General features: G+C 31.5%; 1 protein-coding gene across 1 annotated transcript in view; it reads left to right on the plus strand.

The window, feature by feature from the left end:
- Nucleotides 1-313: 313 nt before the first annotated feature.
- LOC131047671 (cytokinin dehydrogenase 7-like) overlaps nucleotides 314-24134 on the plus strand; it is a 79683-nt gene continuing 55862 nt past the window's right edge. The window contains exons 1-4 of the mRNA XM_059219368.1: nucleotides 314-935; nucleotides 1252-1379; nucleotides 2501-2758; nucleotides 8259-8379. Coding sequence (XP_059075351.1) covers nucleotides 314-935; nucleotides 1252-1379; nucleotides 2501-2758; nucleotides 8259-8379 — 1129 coding nt within the window. The remainder of the gene's footprint in view (nucleotides 936-1251; nucleotides 1380-2500; nucleotides 2759-8258; nucleotides 8380-24134) is intronic.

The raw sequence follows: 24134 nt of genomic DNA on the forward strand, positions 1-24134 counted from the left end.
TATAACTCGGGTCGTTGAGCAAATTTTAGCGATAACAACTGATTTCTGCCAACTTTCTATTTCAAGCATTAGTTGCTTGAGTTAACCATGCAATCCATAACTTTATTAATCAAGGTTGGTGCATACCTAAGTTATTTATTTAGCAGTAATCTAAAATAATGATTTATTGGTATAGGGAAAATCATCGTCTGCTCCGAGGGTTAACTAGGGTCAAGGATTTTGTGACCTAAAACCTTGGTTGGGACAAAGCTTATAAATACCATTTAAGTGAATCATTCTCAAGTTATACTGATCAAGTCTCTTTGAGACTGAAATGGGGTGTGTGAGGAGTGCAATGGCCTTGTGGTGGCTTAGTATGATTATCTTTATTGTGAGGACAAGAGGAGACATATATGGACATTGTATATCATCTCCTATAGTTGATAAAAATGCCTGCAAAAAGATTGCAGAGGCCAATTTGGAGGGCCCAATAGTGTTTACATCTGGGCCTTCTATAACAGAAGCTTCCAGTGATTTTGGAGGAATAGTGAAGAATAAACCTGCTGCTGTCCTCTCACCTGCCTCTGTGGGGGACATCAGTAAGTTGATTAAAATAGCAAATGAATCTCCAAATCTAACCATAGCTGCTAGAGGGAATGGCCATGCTGTGGCTGGCCAATCTCAGGCTTTGAATGGAATTGTGGTGAATATGACCTCCCTGAGAGGAATTCAAATTGTCCAGAAAGGTGGTGGTGAATCTTATGCAGATGTTAAGGGGGGTGAATTTTGGGTTAATGTTCTTAGAGCTGCTCAGGCCTCAGGACTTTCTCCTAGGTCATGGACTGATTATATTGATCTTTCTATTGGTGGGACTCTTTCTAATGCTGGAATAAGTGGCCAGACTTATCGTTATGGACCTCAAATTAGCAATGTATTACAATTGGAAGTAGTCACAGGTTATTATTTAATGTTACATTTATTTTCTGTAATTGTATTGTAATTGTATTGTAATTGTATATATCAGTTTTAGTTCAAATGGCTATCCAGTTTTTAGGGAACATAATTACGTGTAAATTACTGTCATACACCATAATTTATACATTAGTACATCCTAGAAATTAAATAATCATTTTCTGTTTCGGTTTTATATTTGTAGGACATATATTAGTATCTTGCCTCTTGTTTTTCTGGTCCATTTTTTTAAATTGTAATAGGATTTTTAAAACTGTAAGATCTTATTGAAATATTCATGGGCTTACACTGATTGTGCAGGCAATGGAAATGTCACTAATTGCAGTTCGGAGGATCAGGCTGATCTTTTTTATAGTACCCTTGGAGGATTAGGCCAATTCGGAATCATCACTGGGGCTCAAATCGTCCTTCAAAAGTCATTTGACAGGGTATGAAGCCTAACGTTTTTGAAATAAAATATTTTAGTTGCTAATTTCGAAGTTTTTCGCGAAGAATACTTTCTCATGAGAGTTACAGAAGAGTAGAAAAGTACAGTCATAGTTTATTTTGTACCAACTAAATCTGTGATCGAAGTTAAAAAATTATATTCTCTGTAAAATCCTTTCCCTCGGCACTTTCTTTTAGAGAGGTTTAAGTGTAACATGTCTCCAGTGTCAAAAATATCATTTCGGGCCAGAGAGGTTTTTGAGTCTCATCGCGATCTTGACTAAGAGTTATTTTTCTACTCGGACAGATTTTAGAGAGATTTTCTTTCTTTGACCTGTCAGAGTTGTCATGAAGATTTTAGATGTGAAATGTGAAACAAGGAACAAATTTCTTTCTTTTCTTCTTTTGTTTTTTTTCTCTAATATTTCTTATTTAATTTTATCAGATATTATAATATTTATTAAAGGTAGGTACACCTACAATTGCAGTATCTATGGATCACTAGAATGCACCTGTCCATAGTGTATAGATATAAAGTAGACTTATAAAATACACTAGTGATCGATTTTTGTGGTCACATAGCCCTTCCCAAAATAATGTAAAAAAATAAAAAAGTCAAGTTCAAGAAAATTTAAGGAGTTAAAAGAAAATTCAGATGGAGGAGGATCTTTATCGTTTGAATTGCCTCAAACATTTCTAGAGACTACTTGAATGTGTTGAAGAGATGGCCAATTCTAAGTAAGAAAATGAAAAGTCTTTCCCATCTACCTCTCTCGTCCCTCCAAAAAAATTGTGGAAATTGTATAACAATCAATTTATTTTACTTGTCTTCGGACATGTAGTGTTGTGGTTAAAACACTTCGTTGGTGAAGCGACCACCAAGGTTCAAACCCATGCTGGGCCATTGTGCTCGTAGGCCTTGTGTCATGCCAGCGTCGTAAAAAATATTATTAAATGTTTATTGAGAAAAATATTTTTTGAATTCTTTCTAATTATTGAATGTTTATTGAGAAAACTGTTAAAATTTATATATTCAATAGAAAAGATTGATATTATTTTATCATTAATTTTCTATATTTAACTTGTTCTATATGATCTATTAAAAATATTGTTTTGGTTGCAGGCAAGTCAATGGAGATTCGTTTATTGGAACTTCACAGATTTTACGCATGATCAAGAGATTCTCATTTCTTTCACACAAGGAGGAGCTTTTGATTATGTTGAAGGATTTGTTATAGCAAACAACAAAAATGGTTGGCCTTCCATACCTTTCTTGCCTAATGCTACATTTAATTCCAGTTTGATTCCTCCCACAGCTGGTGTCATGCTTTACATAATTGAGGCCACACTCTACTATGATGAAGGAACAAATGTTAATCAGGTTTTTCTCACTTACTACTATTTATCATTTGGTGTTGCTAGGTATTCTATTTTTGTAAATTTTCATTCAAAAATTCTTGCTATAATTCAAAATTTGTCTTAATTTGTAGTTTAGTATAGTTTACTAAATTATGAAGGTGTGCAAGTTTACAAGATAGATATAAATTATTTGTAATGGTAAATGGAACTAGCTTAAATATATTTTAGAGTTTTGTTTGAGATGGTTCTCTTCTTGGAATTCTCTTTTGAAGAGTTTATTTATCAATCTATCAACCACCTTATTTATATGTAAATATGTTAAATAATTATTTATTTTAATTATTATATCATTTTAAGATTGATAAATAACCTCTCTCATGTGTGTATATACACATACATACATATGTATGTATGTATATATGAGTGTGTACATATGTATGTGTATATAGTTTTGTGTGTACATATGTATGTATGTATTTAGATTCATATATAAGATTAAGAAAATTTATCATTAGATTATTTGTTTTGATTATTATTTGAAAAAGTATTAGTAAAAAGTTAATGATGATTTTTTAAATAAAATTTTTAAATAGACTAACAAGAATAAGATAGATGTTATAGATAAAATTAAGAAGAATATTTAAGACTAAATATTATTAAAAATGAATGAAATTTTTTCCTATACAAAATAGAAATATAAAAAGATTTCAAATACTACACAATATATATATGTAAATTATACAAAATAGAAATATAAAAAGATTTCAAATACTACACAGTATATATGTAAATTATAAATTCTCTAGTAATAAAAGAAATTATCTGAGAAATGCGACAATCGACCCAGTAACTATAGAAATTTTATATAATAATACCACAAAACTAATTAATAGGCTCTTCATAATTATTTGTAGAATGATAAATAAGCGAAAGCGAATGAATGATAGTCAAAGCGAGGGCACGAGAGGCATTAATAAGGGTGCGAAAAGGAAGCATGCATTCCATTAAGGATTCTTTTCTCCTGGTACGCCGCTGGTCATGGCGGTCGATGAGGAGAATGAATGCGACAAGAATGCAATGTTGGAGTTTATATAGACAAATGGCCCCGAGTGTTTAGGGTTTAGAGTGGGGTAATCCTGTATTAGGCATATCTTTTCAAACTTGGAGGATGTGGATTTTCTCTCCACCATGAGGATAAGATTTAATACTTTTTTTAGTGTTGAACAATCTAAATATTAGAATGTATCTTTGATAGTATTTATTAATAAAAAATAAGTCAATCTTATAAGGTATGTAGAATTATATTGTCAAAGTGTGTCATGATTGATTTATTCAAGCTCCTTGTATATATTATTTAGATTTGGTTGACACATAACTTTTGGATTTAATTCATGAATTATTGTAGTTGTTGAATCAACATTTTCAAGGTAATTTGTCTCCCACCAAGTAGTTCATCAATTCGTACCTTTGGTGGGGATGTGTTTTGTTCTATTTTTTGTCTTTTGGTTCTACTCGTTCGTAGTCTGGGTTTAGGTTGTTGTGTTGGATGCCTACTAGGTTTTGTTCTTTTTGTATAGAAAGCATCCTAGTCTAGAGCCCTCATTTGGTTGACACATAACTTTTGGATTTAATTCATGAATTATTGTAGTTGTTGAATCAACATTTTCAAGGTAATTTGTCTCCCACCAAGTAGTTCATCAATTCGTACCTTTGGTGGGGATGTGTTTTGTTCTATTTTTTGTCTTTTGGTTCTACTCGTTCGTAGTCTGGGTTTAGGTTGTTGTGTTGGATGCCTACTAGGTTTTGTTCTTTTTGTATAGAAAGCATCCTAGTCTAGAGCCCTCACTACTCATGAGCCCTTGGTTTTTATCGCTCACTGGTTTTTGTGGTTATGTAAAGGTTTGGGCCTCTCCCAGTTTAATCAAATCAAAACATTTTCTTTGCAATTAGTAGGGACATCTGTGGAATTTGTGTAGCTTCTCTAAGATTTGCTCCCCTACAACTATTTAGTTCCAAAAAGAGATTAAAATTTGGAAACCCAGCTCAAATTTCTTGGAGAAACAATGGTTAGTTCATAGTGCATTAAACTAAGAATTTTAAAATTTCTCTTTCGAAGTTTGACACTATGGTTGGTGGAAAAGTGGCCTCTTAGGATGAAACAAAGGATTCAAATTCTCTAGAGTGATAATTTTGAGGATGAGCTCTTGTCCACCCTAAACATCCTTGATATATCACAATCTAATGGTATTATGCCAAAATAAAATTGTGTTAGGAAAGGGGAGTGGCTTGGTAGATGTTTATAATTTAAAAAGAAAGGGAGGAAATGGATATGGGAAACCAAGGTTCTATAAACAAGTTTCTCAAAAAAATAAACTCTAAGCTTTTCATTGAGAATGAAGACTTCGAAGATGATAAATATGTGCTCAAAGTTAATTTTTCCTTGATAGAATAATTGAAATCTATATACACAAGCTAAGTGATTCTATTTATACACAAAAAGAGTAGAAAGAGAGTAGAAAGAGTAGTGGTTCTAACTTCAAACCATTATAGATCTAACCTCTAATATCCAATTTAGATAAATAAAAAGACTAACCAAATGCAGTCAACAAGATCCAACATCATCTCAATCTTGACACTTGAGATAGACACCCAGGATCTAGACACTTGAGATAGACACCCAAGATCTAGATCATACCTAATGAAAAGAATAAAGAACTCAAAAGATCAATGAATGAAAAGAATAATCAATGTGCTTATCAAAGATTAAAAATTCAATATTGTGTATAATATGTGAGGGACCCTTGGTTAAATGGGCCAATTTGAGAAATAGGAAAACATAAGATGATGAAAAAGTGTCTTAATCCTTATGATATGAGACATAAAATTAAAACACCCTAAGAGTTCCCTTAGTAACTTTAAGTTAGGTTGTGATTAGAGCCTACTATTGAAACTAGTTAGGGGATTTTGTGTACCTAGGGATATGATATTATAATATATTTAGGAAGATGGACATGTCGACATGTGGAACGCATCCCTTGTCAGAAAATAATGCCTAGGTCATGTCAAAATAAATAATGTAAGTAATTATATCAAGATTTATTTCATTAGGATTCCCTTTCATTGTATTATTTGGAGGATGCCTATATAAGGGAGGTTATTATCATTATAAGATATCTTTAAATTATAATATTATTTTTGGCATATATTGAAGATATAATGAGGATTTACCTCTTCCATAAAGTGCATTCTATGGTGTTACTCTACCTTACGAATTTACTCTATTTCTACATACATTGGATATTAGGGCATCTTGTCCCACAAATGTCTCTTGTTTTGTATGAGATATGTCTTGTGTATTATATTATTCTCATTATATTAAATATGTGTGGATCTTGTCACTAAGAAGATACACATGTATGATAATAACATAATATGATCCAAAAGATAGATCTAACACAAAACAAGAGATGTTTATGGGCCAAGATGCCCTGATATATAGAATATATGCAAAAACAAAGTAAATTCTTAGGGTTTGGTAAGACTATATGCAGTACTCCTTGTGGAAGAAGTCACTCCACACTATATCTCCAAGATATCCTCAACACAACATTATACTTCATGCATATCTAACGATGATAATAACCTCCCTTGTGTAGACCTCTTCTTAATAATGTAATCGAAGGGTAATCATAATGAAGTCCTACTTGACTCTTGATATAGTAAATTACAAAATTTATTCACATGACCCAATATAGCTAAGTTAATTGATGTGTACCTCATGTAACTCATCCACCTAAATACATTATAATAGCATATCCCTTGGTACATAACAAGGTAATGACTATCTTCACACCAAAATTTTCAATTAATGAATAAGTCAAATATGACAAAATTTGGCAAGATTAATTGTACTTTGTCATAATTAAATCAAGTGCAAGTTGAGTTAGTTTACAATAGGTTTGTAAATATATCATCAACCATGAGGTAGTTTGTAAGAGGTTGTTGTCTATATAATTCCATAAAAGAGAGGGCAAGAAATCCTAAATATTGTAGGAATAATGGAAGATAATTATGATATAGTGAAGGTGATATAGAAGTGAATGAATTTATTAGAGTAAGATCACTAAAAGATCCACAACCCTATGACCAAGGAGAGTTTTAATGAGGAAGATGAAGTTGATCTTATGGAATTAGTTGAAAGTGAATAAGATAAAGAGGAGATAATATTGAGTTCCATCTTTGAAATTGGTAAGAGGATAATGGTGGACATACCAAACTACTTTGAGAATACGGATCGTAAGGAATTAATGGAATAAGGCATAGATCCAGGGAAATATTTTGAGTATGAGAATGTTACAAACCTATATAGGGTAAAATTTACAAAGATAAAATCAAAGAGTCATGCAGTAGTATGATGCAAGTAATCTTAGTTGGAAAAAATAGAATGGGGAAGCCTGTCATTATGAAGTGGGATTGGACCATGGGAAAGTTAAAGTTAAAATTCATTATGCCAATTACTAGTTAGAATTATTGAAGGAACTACATAATTTTTGGTAGGCAAAGATGACTCTGAAAGATTATATGAAGGAGTATTACAAACAAACTAAAAATATAGGTCAAGACATCATGAGAAAGAGACCAAGAAGGTGGCAAAGCATGTCAATAGATTAAGGGAAACCATCTAGGAGGAAATGGGTATGCCAAATATTTAGACAATGGAAGAAGCCTACAAACTATCTCTCACAAAATAGAAGAATTTGAACTAAAATTGAGAGGAGATGAAATTGCTAGAGAGGAAGAGAGGAGAAGAAATAGACCAACTAGATGAGATGCAACAATAGGGAAACAAGCCCAAGAGGTCAAGGAAGATGCAATCAATATTACAAAGAGAGAACAATGTGTGTTACCATGACAATAAGGGATACGACATTAGCAATCGCCACAATAGTAGAAATGGTAGAGAAAGATGTGACAAATTACATGTATACTCTTGCCGCATTCTTAAATCATAAAAAATAAATATAATTTACTAAACACTTTAAAATATGCATTTTAAAATTATTATTTTCACTAATTGTTATCCTCATATTTGTTATGTTCTTGTTTTTAATTATTTTTTTGTGAATTACATTTATTTAAAGAATGTATCAATAGATATCAGTTAGTCAATCCCTATTATTTCTTAATTAGTTTTTGTTCACAGTTTATTTTTAAATTTTTTAATCTCATACAAGATTGTTATTATTTTTTATAAAAAAATTCTTTTAAATCAAAATTTTCTATTATTTTACTAATCCTCCAAAGAATCTAAATCTATAATACTATGTCCATTAAATTAACTTTATAAATATATCTTTATATCAATGCCAATGATTTGATAATGAAAGTGGCCAATCTGCTAATATAAATATTTATTGGTTGTATGTATATGCAGTTCATTTATCTCCAAACTAAAAATCTAAAATTACTTTTTCAATCATTAGTATGTTTTTATGCCCACTTAATTAGCATGTTGATTGCAGACGGTGCAGAATATAAGTTCTGAACTTGGTTTTATAAGAGGTTTAGAATTCAACCTAGACACTTCATATTTTGATTTTCTATATCGAGTTCATCCACAAGAGCTAGCTGATAGGGCTAATGGTATTTGGTTCGCTCCACATCCATGGCTCAATCTCTTCATTCCAAAGAGCGGAATGCTTCAATTTGATCAACATGTCTTCAGTGACATCCTCAAACAAGGCATAGATGGAATCATAATATGTTATCCTATGCACAAAAGTTTGTAAGTTCATTTCACATCTCTAAATTCTCAATAATTTAATTGTAAGTTATTTATTCATTTTTAATATTTATTAGTTAAAATCTAATATTTTCATCACTTCAAAAAAATGAATTGTATATTATCTCTTATCAAGTTTTGTTTTTTTATTGAAATGAATTCTTTTATTATGTATGGTATTAATTTATTTTTTTTAATTTTTTTTCGGTAAAAAGGCCTTAGCATATTTTATTGATAGAAAATGTTATAATCTCCACTCAGTGCAGGTGCCGGTAGAAAAGAGCGGAGAGGAGAAAACCTTCGGCCTTGCCCAGGACCATTGGTCCAGTTAAACTAACAACATATCAATTACAAATGACCTTTTATAGGTTCTACAATTAGGCTTGTATAAAAACCCTTCACATGCATAAACTGTGCTTGGTATGGGATGGTGTATTTCTGTCCAATGTTCCCAGTTCCCTTTTATCATCCTAGTCCCCTCTGCTTATCTTGCAAAATAAAAAAACCTGCTCCTACAAAACAAATTTCAATACTTTCCTCTGCAAAACCACTATATTAACTGTTAGATTCAAAAGAAGAATAAAGCCAATATTATTTAAGTACCCTCTTCCTTGCTAATATTCTAGACTAGCTTTCTTTCGAACTAGGTCAACATCAAAGCTTATTGTTCCTACTTTGAAAGATTACCCAATCTACAATACTTCTCAAAAATGAAAACACTACACAGCAAAGGATTGATGCTACCGCAACCTCTCTTAGTCTGAACTTTAGTAACTTATCATAGTAATCACGATATCTATCTCAACTAAGTATAGTTAAAATAACATTTGATATTGTCATGCATTAAATACCTTACCCTTCGCTATGCTTATTATGTCACAGGAATAAACATTGCACTATGTGTTTTGATATAACTATCGCTTCTATCAGTCTATGCTGAAGATTCATTATAATACTAATATCAAAAAAATACTATGTAACAGAAACTTAATCCTCTTCCCTATCATCGGAAATTTCCATACCAGAGGCCTGTGCTTCAGTGGGATTCTCTTCCGGGAACGGTGTCCATCCTTCTTCAACCATGTAACTCACCCACCATTCTCCTTTCGGTTCTTTTACCACTCCCAACCATTGCTTGAGGAACTCAATGCTTCTGGTGATCTTTGTTTGTCTCTGGTTGTAGAGACTCTGGTCCTTATTACTAAGGAAAGGCCTTTTGAATTCTATGTTGAGCACCTCCCCCTTATCAATGGCTTCCACCACTTTGGAATAATCCTCCGGATATGGTGTTTGTAGATTCTCATCCACACATTTTATTGCCAATTCCAGGTTATCCAAATATTCCTCTTTGCAAATCAACCTGCATAATGTAACTGTTGTTGCTTTCCTTTCACCCATTGTAAGTAAAATTGCTGCAAACCTTGCTGGGATGTTGTTGTTGACTCTCTGTCTATGCTCTGCAAGGATTATCTCATCACCCAGAATCCTTTTGGTCGCATGTATAACCAAATCATCCTCCATTTTTCAGGATGACCGACCATCTCTTATTTGAAATTTCTCCTTTGAAGGACATTTCCCTTTTCTCAGAGCAGAGACAAATACCAGAATCCATTTTTGGCAAAATTTAGTGTTGAGTACTAATGTGGATATATACTAGTTATGGCAATCGGTGGAGCCGGTGCTACAATTAGCGACCTTGGTTGAGTCACATGAAGTTAACTTCTTTGTCATTCACTTTGTTGTATGATTGCTTGCCGATATATCTAACATATTCCTTTCCCCAACTAACTACGGGTTGATGATTATTGATTCATTTTATGTCTAGCCTTACTAGTGTATGATTGCTCTGACACTCGAGCAGTATATTATGATGCCTTTTGGCTTTTTTTTCATCATTTTTATACACTACATCGACACATAGATATATGACCACATACTTATATATATATATATATATATATATATATATATATATGGTATTAATTATTTAGTTCTCTTATTGGTAGTAGTTTTAGTGGGACAAATGTTTTTCATATATTTTTATTATAATTTAATAATATTTTATTTTAATTAAATTATTTTAGATATTAATATATTGAGACCAAAATAAATAGACATTTTAGTAATAAAAATAGAGAAAATAACATAATTGAAAATGAAATAGAATTTTATCTATTTTATATTGTAATGTTATTTTTGTTGTGTTTATGTTTAGCTAGTATACTACAATACAAACAATAAAAATTAGAATCTAGTATTAAGACAATGACCAAGATTAACAAGAAATGGTTTGAAACTTCTAATATCAAACTACATTACACCCATGGTATGGTCTTGGGACACCTTTTTTATATGCAATTTTGTTCTCTTCATAATTTCAACTTTAATATCTATCAAAACATACATGGGTTTGTACTTGTGTGTAAAAATTAGTGCTGTTGAAAAGCATCTTTAGGGGCCTATTGTAAACATGGAGAATATTGTTAGTCTCATTGATAATATTCAATCCCCATAGTTAATGTAACAAGATGAAAAATACACCAAACAAAAAATTTGAATGACTATTCAATTGAGATTCGTTTTCAGAGACTAATACTAGAAGTAGTTGTGGATGAATAAATATAATGCAAGGTGTTATGATTGATGATCATATCCCCATTTATATGACCTAGTATGACATACTTAAAATACATTTACTAGAAATAGAACTACGAAACTCTAGAAAAATAATATTATTGATGAAAATATAAAGTTAGTTTGAGAAGAAATAAATTTATTTTCAAGCTAGGGGGACTAGATCATTGTTTTAGTCTTTTTCAAGTGTTAGTGATTCAAAATGTATCACATTGTCATATAGGATCAACAAAGACCTAGACATGGAGATTCTTGTTGGTCTAGACTAGTGAATAAAAATCATGGTTAAAGATTTGCAAGAAAATAAGGGTCAACAAACAATAATGGGTGACTCTTCTAGTTGTGTAATTCATAATCCTACTAACAATGTAATGTGAACCAGTAATTAAAATGAAACTGAGAATACACGTAAACTTTGATAGGAACTTATTTGTATTTATTCAAATGCATTCTAAAGTATATCAAAAAAATTAATGACCAGTAAAATTTAAAAATTCATAAATAAACAAATATAATGTATATATTGCATTGAAAAGATCCCTTGAAATAATATAAAGAAATTTGACCATCCCTACAAAGATTAACTAATAAGTAATAGTAAAATGTTAGAAAATGTAGCATTAGAGACAAAAAGTTACACTATAATATATGTAATATATCATTTATGTCATGTAATGTGGGTGAAAACCTATGCCATATAAATAAATTAGAACATCTATAAAATTGTAAGATTTCAAAGATATTTTATGGAAAATTCAAGACCATATAGGAAGTCACAAAGTAGGCCATAATTTTTTTACCAACTTATGTTATGTATATCCTGCTAAAGGAGGAATGAATACAAGGTATACCACCCAATTTTGGTCAACAATAAAAAAAAAAATGTTTGGTAATGCACAACCAAAGTTGTGGAAGAGGGTTTTCTAGTCTAGCCCAATCCTAGGGGAGATCACAAGGGGGACCTCCTCCCCATCCATAACACTCTTCTCTTTAGAGATCTATACAACCACCTTGTTACTCCTTGGTCTCCTTATCTCTCCAGCCTCCTGCATGTCTACATTGGTGGGCCCACCCAGGCATGAATGTCATGTGAGCCAAGTGGGAATTTGAACCTTGTTTGCACAATTAACAATGCAACCACTTAACCATCACGCCACAAGATGATCCCCTTGGTCAACAAGATATTAAGCAGGAGTTATTTTTTATTTTACTCTTATTTTTTACTTTTTTGTATGTTGACCCATCATCCAAGGGAGAATTGGAACTTGTGCCATATATTTGGGCACTACATCTTCCCATATTTTTTTAGTTCATGGTTTCTTGTTTAGGCTTGGTTATAAATTAGATATTTCAAATAGATATTGTAATACTTATCTTTAGATGAATTTTATGCTACCAAAATTTATTTAGCTAGTTCTTAGGAAAAGGAATGATTACTCTACTTGTAGAGTAGGATGGTTTTGATTTTTCAATAATACAATGAATTTTTTTATTTAAATATATTTGTCACATTATATACTATGCTAATTGTTCTTTTTTATATTAAATATTATTGCATATGTACTACATCTTTCTAAATTTAACAAACCTTTCCTATTTTAAATTTATATCCTCTAAAAATTAGTTGGGAAGTTGTTTAGTTGTATCTAGATTTCTTTAAAATCACTCTAAACTTGTGGAACCAAAACTTTAATCAACACTTTGATGTCTTTTGTTGAAAGATTTACCATTATGATACCTTTATTGAATTAGTTCTTTAAGATGGAAAAAACCATGCACTAATTCTTCACAAAAAATTTAAGAATTAATGTAGTCATGATTTTGTAATTCCTTATAGACTACTTTGTTCCATATTTCTATTGATCCACCATACAAAAAAATATATTTTTATAGACCTTATGCTATTATTTAGAATCATATTCTTCCTAATAGAACCATCTTTAGTATACTTTTACTCATCTCTTAATAATGTATTAGGAACTATATACTTTGTGAGATCAAATAGCATGCATATTAAATAACACCAGGAAAACCCTAGTGCATTTTAAACTGATCTTTTCATAATGGGTTTGGAGTATCTTTCCACGTTGTATTATAATCTAGATACTTTTGAGATATGTTAAATTCACAACTTAAATGGGATCTATTATACAATTTGTATTGTAAGATATAAATTAAGCATCACCTTCCATGATTGACAATAAAGAGGGGTAAAAATTTATTCAAAACTGGAAGGGAAATACAATAAAAGAAGGCTAACTGCATAGCAAAGAGAACTACAAAGAGTTATCTAGATCAAGAAGTTGATCTAGCGTATGAGACAACTTGGGAGATAGTTGAGCCCTTTTCTCAATAGACCAACCCTCCATAAATTCAGAGGCCCATCTGGCAAGACAATCAGCCACCCCATTCCATTCTCTGGGAATATGAAGGAAAGTGACTGACTCAAAAGAATCACAAAACAACAGAATATGTCGAATAACCAACTGCAACTACCAACTAACACCATCAAACTGCTATTGATTCAACAAAGACACCACTACCTAGGAGTCAAATTCAACAACAATTTATCACCAGGGAAGAGAATAGCAACACTCCAACACAATCAAAATAGCAAGGGCTTCCATATAGTTATTCATATGGAAACCTTTGTAGATAGAAAAAAGAAACTATTCAAACTTGCCTAGAACTATCACGCCCCACTCCACCAATACCATCATGCCCAAGATTGCCCCTAGAAGGCCCAACTTACCAATTTATAAGAAATATTTTTGTTCAACCATGAGTTTATCAAGTTTTCATCTATGATAAGTGGTTTTATAGATGGCCCTTTTTAGGTGGATATATCCTTACATCTACCCTCCTATTGTGTTTTCATGAATTTTTTTGTATTCCTCTCAATATTTATGGACAAAGAATAAGCTTTTTTTTTAAGGTCTTAAGGTCTTTATCTTTAGGAAAAATCTTATTTTGAAGTCAAATTTTTAACACCAAACTATGCACATATATTCATTCGGAATCAAATGAGGACTTTTATCATTGTGATAATAAATATACAATTTCATATAGCAACAAATTCAACTATCCCTTGTTCAATAATATTAAATTTATAGATTGCAAGTTTAAGACCAATCTTATCATTATATCTCATTTTGAACACTATAACGAATTTATCCATTTAGCTAAAACTTTTAATTGGCATAATCTTATATAATTCCTTATGACTTTCCACTAAAAATTGAACAACTTATTTCATTGTGACATGCCAATCGCACATGCGTGCACACACACACACACACATTGATTTATGGATTTTATTTAGTAATGGCCTAAGATAGTTTAAAATCTCATAAATTTCCAATTTTTTATACCTTTAGCTCCATAGGGTTGTGCCATTGGTTGAGATATTTGATAGTTTAAAATCTCATAAATTTTCAATTTTTTATACCTTTAGCTCCATAGGGTTGTGTTATTGGTTGAGATATTTGCCTATTTATCATAGGTGGTGGTCCTCTATTATTTTGGAGCTGAAGATGATAATATGCTTGGATGGTCTAATGAAAATCTTGGTTAGGATATTTGTTATGGTCCAATTGATGTGATCAAATAACAAGGAAAAAATAAGTTTATACCTTCCACTTCTTGGTTTTGGATTATACAAATAACAATTTAAAATATATTATCTTTATGATATTGTTTTGTTGTCAATATATTTTAAACTATCACTTCTCATTTTCTCCGCTATATTTTTACTTTCATGTATTGTAAAAAAATTATGATTTTGATTGTCATTTTAATAACTCAAAGAAAAAATTAATAATTTAATGAAAAAGTGTATTTAATGACCATGATCTATTCTTTTAGACCTTTCATACTTAAACCTTTTCATTTTTTTAAAAAAATTAAGGAGATAATATTGTGTAACAATTATTTTTTTTAAAAGCATACTTCTAAATAGTTATCCTTAAAATGTTTTAAAAATTAGCAATTTTTTAAATTTTATTATATTATTGTACATTAGATGTATAACTATTTTTTTTATTTAGGTGGAATTCTGACACATCTGCTATCCTACCGGAAGATGAGGATGACATTTTCTATGGAGTATCCCTCTTGTATTTTAGCAAGCCATATCCACAAGGCCCTGCAGTGTCTACTTTAATAGAACAAAATAAAAGGATTATTGATTATTGTAAAAGTGTGGGTATTCAAGTAAAGCAATATCTTGGTAGCCATAAGACCCAAGCAGATTGGATTCAACATTTTGGAAGAAAGTGGGATCAGTTTTCACAAAAAAAGAAGATTTTTGATCCAAAAGGCATTTTGGCTCCTGGTCAAAAAGTATTTCCTAGAACAAGTTAGTGTAGGTTCTATTAGTATGGTTATGTCTATTCATGATATATTAATAAATTTAATATAGTTCGTGCTAAAATTGTTATGTATATAAATATAAAAATTACATGAAAAATGTATTGTTTACTATGTGCAATAATTTTATTTTTAATAATTCTACCTAGACTCTATTTTTAGATCCATGCTATTAAAATTTAGCATGAGTTTTCAATAAAAAGATTTTTATTAGAATTATATTTCATCTATGTACTTTCATACTCCAAAAAAATATTTTTTGACAAATTTGTGTAACTAATATAGTTTAAACTTATTAATAATAAAATACTGAAAGAACCAACATATCACACTCAACAATCTAGTCATTGGTCATATGACCCCTTTATAAAAAATAACACATTGAGCATAAATTGATTTTTCATACATTGAGTACATCTATATATGTATATCTATGTATACACATTACATGATGAATGTTTATTTTATATCATTTGTATGACTTGTTAAAATATTATATAGTTCAACAATGAAACAACTAGTAGATGATTTTATACTTCATATATATATATAAATATATATATATATATATATATTTTATTGATAAAATTTCATCTTTAACTATTGAATCATTTTATATTTTAAAATGAGCTTACATATACAATATAAACTTATACACTAAATTACATTTTTATGTTTAATAAATTTCTTATAAAAAAAAATTATGTACAATATTGTGAAATCTCACTTCAAATAAAAATTATAAATTATATTTTTAACTTTTCTAAAACTAACCAATTAGAAACAATGTCATACACAAATCATCACCAAATACAAAACCAACTACAATGCATTCTCCAAACTCCCCCCCAAAAAAAAAAAAATTCCTTAATCCCTCTTATCTATAAAATTCCCAAAATTAACTACCTATATTCCAAGTTTCTAATTTACTAAAAAGTTAATTAAACAAGCATATGAAATTTTACTCTTGTCGACATCATAATATAGGCATACTTCTAACAATAGTCTCTCTTCATAGCATCTTACTCTCATATCCTTATACATATTTTTCAACTACTACTAGCAATAAACATAATTTACTAATATGATACCTAGAGATAATGATTTTAAGATATACCTTTTTAAAAGTATCTTTCTTAAATTTAGATATGTATATCAATTTTATATATCTCATTGAATTTAACCATGACAAAAAAATATCAAAGTTAAGTTATTATTGTTTCTCATAAAATAAATATCAAAGTTAAGTTATTATTGTTTCTCATAAAATATTTAATAATGATAATTTTTTTAGTGGTGTTGATTACATCATCTATATATAGACAATGTTGATTGAATTAATATTTTAAGTGATATATGTAATTGTATTCTAATTAAAATTTCTAAATTGTACTTTAGTCATATGTAAAAAAATCGTGGTTAAATATCATGTTACATATTATTTTTTATTAGACAAATTTGTTTGGAGGAACCAAAATATGTTTACATTAGACATAATAAATCAAAGAATACAAAATAATCAAAAAAAGAGAAAAATATAACTATAGCTAGCTAGCAAATAAGAATGACTACAATTACAATCAATTAACTAAGAATAAAAACATATCTATAGATCTAGCCTAAACAATATAGACTTTTAGTAAGTGTAAGAAGGTGGATTCACTTTTTGACAAAAAAATGAAAGCATATTTTCCTTAAAATCAAATTTTGTCATGCTTGAACTGAAAATTTGTACAACTTATACATAGAACCTTAAGAAAGTCTAGTAATATGAAATGTAGGATTTTAAGTCTAACTTTCACATATGTTATTTATTCTAATACTAAAATGATACCAATTATTTTTGTAATAAGATGTACAAAAATCACCTTTTTAAAGTCAATTTTTAGGACCAAAACATGCACATGTTGACAACCATAATTCCAGCTAAATAAAATATTTTTTCTCATTTGTTTTGAAAATGTAAGGAAGTTAAGTAGCGAAACAACATCCTACACTAACCTTGAGAGGAGGGTAATGCAAAAAAAATTACAGATCGTTACAACAGTTACAAAAACTTAACAGAAATAAACATAATATCATGCATACCACAATACAGTAGTTTACGTGGGGAAAACTCTTTCGGGAGAAAAACCCCACACTCCAAAAGCTACCCAATATATTATTCAGAAATTAATAAAAGATAAAAATTTACTTGTAGAACAAGTTCTTCACAGGATTACCACCAACCAAAGACTCAAAGATAACTCAATAGCTATAAGACTCTTACACACAACATCTATCTCATGCACCTCATATATAGGAGATACAATACATGAAAATGTCAAATGGTATTACAAAACCATGGGCTAAACCACCCAATAAAGTGGAGCTGACCCTATCTCCAATCTAGATTCCCTATGATGTGATAAAATATACATCAACATGTGTTCCTCCCTATTAAGCTCATTTATGTATCTGATGCAATTTTATATTTTCTATTTCAGGAGTCCAAACTTTTGAAGGTCATAACTTGTGAATCAGATGTTCGATTGACAAACCGTTTGAAGTGTCAGAAAGCTCGTGAAGTGCTCTATCACCTCATAACTCGCTATGTTGGTTCTGCCCACTTTTCGGGGTATTTTAGAGGGTCTAAACTCATCAAAATTAAATTTAAACCTTCCATCACACCTTCCAAAAATATAAACTCTAATATCTTCAAAGCTAGCTATGATCTTGTGATGAAAATTTACTGGCATGCTTATCTAACCAATCTGAAGCTTTGGGGAGAACTTCACACCATTTCATGCTTAAATGAAAACTTACTGTAAATAGTAACCTTATGTAAATGCAAGGTTCAGACACCATTTTCCCAACATTCTCCCACTTGTCGAGCACCTTGCAAAAGCAAAGGGAGTATAAACACAATAAATTAATTGCTAGGGTCCATGAGGCCCATAAACTCTGTACACCATCTGAACTTCTCTATGCTCACAACCTTAGTTAAAGAATCTACAACATTCATCAAAGTTTCTACCTTAACCAACTTCAACCTGTCATATTTGAGCATATCACTGACAAAATGATACTGAACATAAATGTGTTTAGTACGAGCATGAAATGTTAGGTTCTTAACTAGGTAGATCACACTCTTGTTGTCACAATAAACTGTCATTGCACCTTGTTTTATTCCAATATCTGAACATAATCTCCTAAGCCAGATGGCTTCTTTACAAGCATGAGTAGCTACCATATACTCTACTTCCATAGTGGACAAAGCAACTGCAACTTGTCACTTACTCATCCAACTAATTGCACCACCAATTAATGTAAACACATAAGAACTGGTGGATCTTCTACTATCAATATCACCTGCCCAATCTGAATCCACATAACCATGAATATCAAGGGAAATCATGTCTCAAACCAAATTATCATGATAACACAAATAATATTTTGAGGTACCCTTCAAATATCTGAAGACTCTTTTGACTGCATCCCAATGAGCTCTACTAGGATTAGACATATATCTGGAAAGAACTCCCATTGTTTGGGCAATGTCTGATCTAGTACAGACCATAGCATACATCAAACTTCCAATTACACTCTGGTAAAGAATTATATTCGTGTCTTCGGAAATCATGTCTCAAACCAAATTATCATGATAACACAAATAATATTTTGAGGTACCCTTCAAATATCTGAAGACTCTTTTGACTGCATCCCAATGAGCTCTACTAGGATTAGACATATATCTGGAAAGAACTCCCATTGTTTGGGCAATGTCTGATCTAGTACAAACCATAGCATACATCAAACTTCCAATTACACTTTGGTAAAGAATTATATTCGTGTCTTCCATATTTGATGGAGAATTAGGACAATCTGAAACTGATATTTTTGTTCCAACTGGAAAGGGAACACATAATGGTCTAGAATCCTGGATGTTAAACCTTCATGAAACTAAATTCGCATACTTACTCTAACCTAGCCATAAATTTTTGTTCACTCTCTCTCTTTTAATTTACATCCCAAGAAATCATACCTTTCCCTTTACCAATAAATAACATATCATCAACATATAATGCAATGTATAGGAAATGATCACCATCATATTTATAATAAACACAATGATCTGATTTAGAAAGTTCAAATCCCAAACTCAACACATATGTATCAAATTTCTGATACCACATCCTAGGACTTTGTTTGAGGCCATACAAAGATTTTGTCAATTTACAGACCAAATTAATTTCACCTTTTATCACATAGTGCACTGCTTGTGTCATATAAATATCCTCCACCAAATCACCATGAAGGATAGCAATTTTCACATCGATTTTCTCAACCTCTATATCATAAGCAACAACAATAGAAAGCAAAAATCTAATAGATGTCATTTATGCAACAGGAGAAAATATCTCACCATAATCAACAACCTCAACTTGAGAGTAGCCTTTTGCAACCAACATTGTTTTATACTTCTCAATGCCTCCATCTGAATCAATATTTTTCTTTAACACCCATTTACAACCAACACAGGTTTTCGTCCTTCAAGTAATGGTACAAGATCCCATGTGCCATTCTTTTTAAAATATGTTATTTCTTCTTCCATAGCAATCTTCTAAGATTCTACATCATTCAAACCTAATGCCTCTTCTACAAATCTAGGCTCATCCACATTAGTATTCAAAGAAAAAATACATCTCCAATCATCAGGTGAATACCTTTCAGGTGGTTGTCTATGTCTTGTAGACCTTTGAACAAGTTGAGTTGGAGGTTCTTCCTCCTCTTCTGAAGATTCGGAGCTATATGAGCTCTCCTCAACTTCTTTCCTATCAAGTGGTCTTGATTCAACTCTTTGAGGTGTAGAAGGGAATTGAATCACATCTTCCGGCTTTGTCTATTATGGCTGCAATGTAACAAGAGTCTTAATTTCTCTAAAAATAACACTTCTACTATGTATTACCTTTTGTACAATAGGGTCTCAAAGCTTGTAACCTTTCACACCATAACTATATCCAATGAAGATATATTTCATATCCTTGTTCTCCAACTTTGTTCGCTTCTCCTTTGCCACATATGTATATTCCTCGCAACAACAAAACTCTAAGATGTCTGAATGAAGGATTGTGACCTGACCATGCTTCCATAGACGTTTTATCAACAAGAGTTGATGTCGGAGGCATATTAATTAGTTAGAAAGCAATGGCAATAGCTTGAGCCCAAAACTTTTGTTCTATACCAACACCACTTAGCATACTCCCAGCCTTCTCCATCAGTGTCTTGTTCATTTTTTGCAACTCCATTATATTGTGGAGAATACAGAGTTGTTTTTTGTCTATTAATGTCATAGTATTTAAAAAATCTATCAAAATCATTAAAGTAAAATTTACCACCATTATGAGTCCTCAAACATTTAATTTTCTTTCCAGTCTGCAACTCAACCATTGCTTTAAATTCTTTAAAGAAACTGAAAACTTCCTATTTACTCTTCAGAAAGTATACCCATGTCCTTTTACTTAAATCATCAACAAATGAAACATAATATGTGGATTTTTCAATGGAAGGAACATCTACAAGACCAAACACATCTGAGTGAAAAAGATTCAAAATATCATAAGATTTATGAGAAATTGAGTAAAAATGAATGCAGATTTGTTTTTCATAAATGCAGTGCTCACAAAAATAAAAGTCAAGATTACAATCATTCAAACCTTCAACAAGGTTTTTATTTTTCAAGGTTCTTAAATGCTTTTCTCCAATATGGCTAAGCCTCTGGTGTCATAACATAGTCTTCTCTACAGGTCACTTTTCTTTAGAAGCAAGAGCACCCTTAGGTACCTAAAAGTCATATCCATCCGTTGAAGGTGAAACCCTCAAATCTTCCGACGAAGTATCAACAAATTTACTTTTTACAAAAGTGCTATTACACTCAACAGTGTATGCCTCTAGCTTATATAAAGTGTTGAACCTAACACCTCTAGCAATCACTATAGCACCCTTAATCATCTTACATCTTGCATAAGAAAAGACTACCTACACACCTGCATCTATCAGTTTGCTCACGGATAACAAATTTCATTTTAATCTAGGGATATGCAATACACCACTAATCCTTTTATTCGACCATCAGGAAACCTGATTCTAACTTTACCTCGACCAACAATGTCTAGATGTGAATCATCACCCAAGTATAAGTCTTACCTACATTAAATTTTTCATATTCAGAAAACCAATCTCTATTGGAAGTCATATGAAAAGATGCACTTGAGTCAATCAGTCAAGCATCATTACTTTCAGGAATAGCCAAAGTTGCAATGAATGCATCACCATCCTCCTTCTCAGACTTAGAATCATAATCAGATTTCTTCTTTTTCTTATTCTTTTCTTCTTTGCAGTCCTTACAAATGTGTTCTAATTTACCAAAATTCTAGCAGATGACTTTGGACTTTTGGTGCAATCACCGGCTAGGAGGGACCTCAAACAGATCAGTCTAGACCGATAAGAAAGAGTAAACACAACAGAAACACAAGGACATGATGAAGGAAATGCATAAAAGATTGAATTATATCATGAAAACTAATTACAACCAACCAATAACAACCAGGTTACAATAACAGGCTCACGGACCTGCTAAAATATGCTAAAAATATAGAACAGGTCACAACTGGGACCTCAAATCTTAAGATCTATCTTCTATGCTTTGTTTAACTTCTTTTATTACATTTTAATGCTCTATTGCAATTATTTATATGATCCAAGGGGATCCGGTCAGCCCAAAAAGGGATCAAAACCCAAAGAACAAGACCTAACACACACACACACACACACACACACACAGAAAGAGAGAGAGAGAGAGAGAATAGGATAAGGAGAGGGGGAGGGAGAGAAAAATAGAATAGGAGGGTAGGAAGAGAGAAATAGAATAGGATAAGGAGAGGGGGAGGGAGAGAGAGAGTGTGTGTGTGTGTGTGTGAGAATAGGATAGAGAGAGAGAGAGAGAGTAGGATAAGGAGAGGGGGGAGGGAGGAAGGGGGATTGGGAAAGATAGAGAGAGAGAGAGAGAGAGAGAGAGAGAGGAGGAGGAGGAGGAGGAGAGGGTGAGAGACATGAGGTAGAGAGAGAATGAGAAGGAGAAGAGGGTTAGAGACTTGATAGAGAGAGAAGTGTGAGGGGGAGAGATATGAGATAGAACTCAAGGAGGATAATTAGGGCTCAGAATAGACAGAGATGATGATGGGAGAAGGAAGATGAGAGAGAGGAAAAGAGAGACATGCATGTATACAAACACACACGCACACAAAGACACACACACACACACACACATATATGTATATATAATTATAGATATGCATATATACATACATAAACACATATTATATATGTATGTCTATACATATGTGTAGTAAATTTTAAGTTTACAAGCATACATTTTGATGTCTTCATAACCCGTACGAGTTTTTTGAAACTCAAAATGATGTTTTTCATAACCCGTACTGGTTTTGTGAAACTCAAAATGATGGTTTTTCATAACCCATATGGATTTTGTGAAACTCAAAATGATAGTTTTAGTTCTACATAACCCGTAAGGGTTATGTAGAACTATGAAAGGTACTTTTTGTTTTTCAAAACCGAGCAGGTTATCTTGCACATCAGAACCCGTGCATGTTTTGGCTTGGTAAGAGGGTTGGAAAATGACCCTAAGGCTTGCAAGCCCATTTTCCCTCCATTTTTGTCCCTTTATACATTTTTTCATCTTCCAACATGATTTCTCAACTTCATAATCATTAGGTTTACAAATGATCAAAAGGGTATCTCTAAAATTACCACCATAATCTCACACGTCTTCTCAGCTTTCTGACCATATAAATTTTTCCATTTTTGGACAACATTAGCATAGTAAACTTTAATTTTCTTTATTAGTGCCTTGACAGTCGTCACAGACATACGTCTACCATTGTTTTAATAACTTTTGATATCTTTGACCAAATTCAAAATAAATTACATATTAGTTTTCTACACTAGATTCTATACAATTTTTAAAAAATAAGTTTTCATTTTCGATTATTTTGATGCAAGTTATGCCCAGTGCACGAACAAGTACCAAATTTTCAGGATGCGGTCACTTCAAAAAATCATAAAAAAAAATACTCAACAAAAAACTACAAAAAAATACACAACTTCTAAATCTCAATCTTACTTATCATCCTACCAAAGGGTTTTGCAAAATACTAAATCTAACTATATATTTTGTGCAACACACGAAAACAGCTATGTTATGTTTTTTTTTTAAATCAGGAACAGTTTTTTGTGTGAGAGAGGTTTGACCCTCTTAATCTTATCCAATTTTTAAAAACTTTAGTAGTTTAGAAACTAGATCCAGAGTATTAGAATTCTTATTCTTTTCTCAACTCCTAGTTTTGAGTTCATGACATTCAAATATCTCTTTGAAGTTCAGGTTTACCTATTTTTAGAAAAAAAAATAGTGGCCACTTATACCCCCCTTTTTTATCACCATCTTGGTGCACTTACCCCCCTATTAGGAGCAGAACCTGTTAGGAGTCACTCGGTTAAGGGATTTACCTCAACCCTATTAGAAGCTTTGATCTATTAGGATCAACCTCGCAAGAGG

Source organism: Cryptomeria japonica, chromosome 4 (genome assembly GCF_030272615.1).
Source record: "Cryptomeria japonica chromosome 4, Sugi_1.0, whole genome shotgun sequence".
Classification (NCBI taxonomy): domain Eukaryota; kingdom Viridiplantae; phylum Streptophyta; class Pinopsida; order Cupressales; family Cupressaceae; genus Cryptomeria; species Cryptomeria japonica.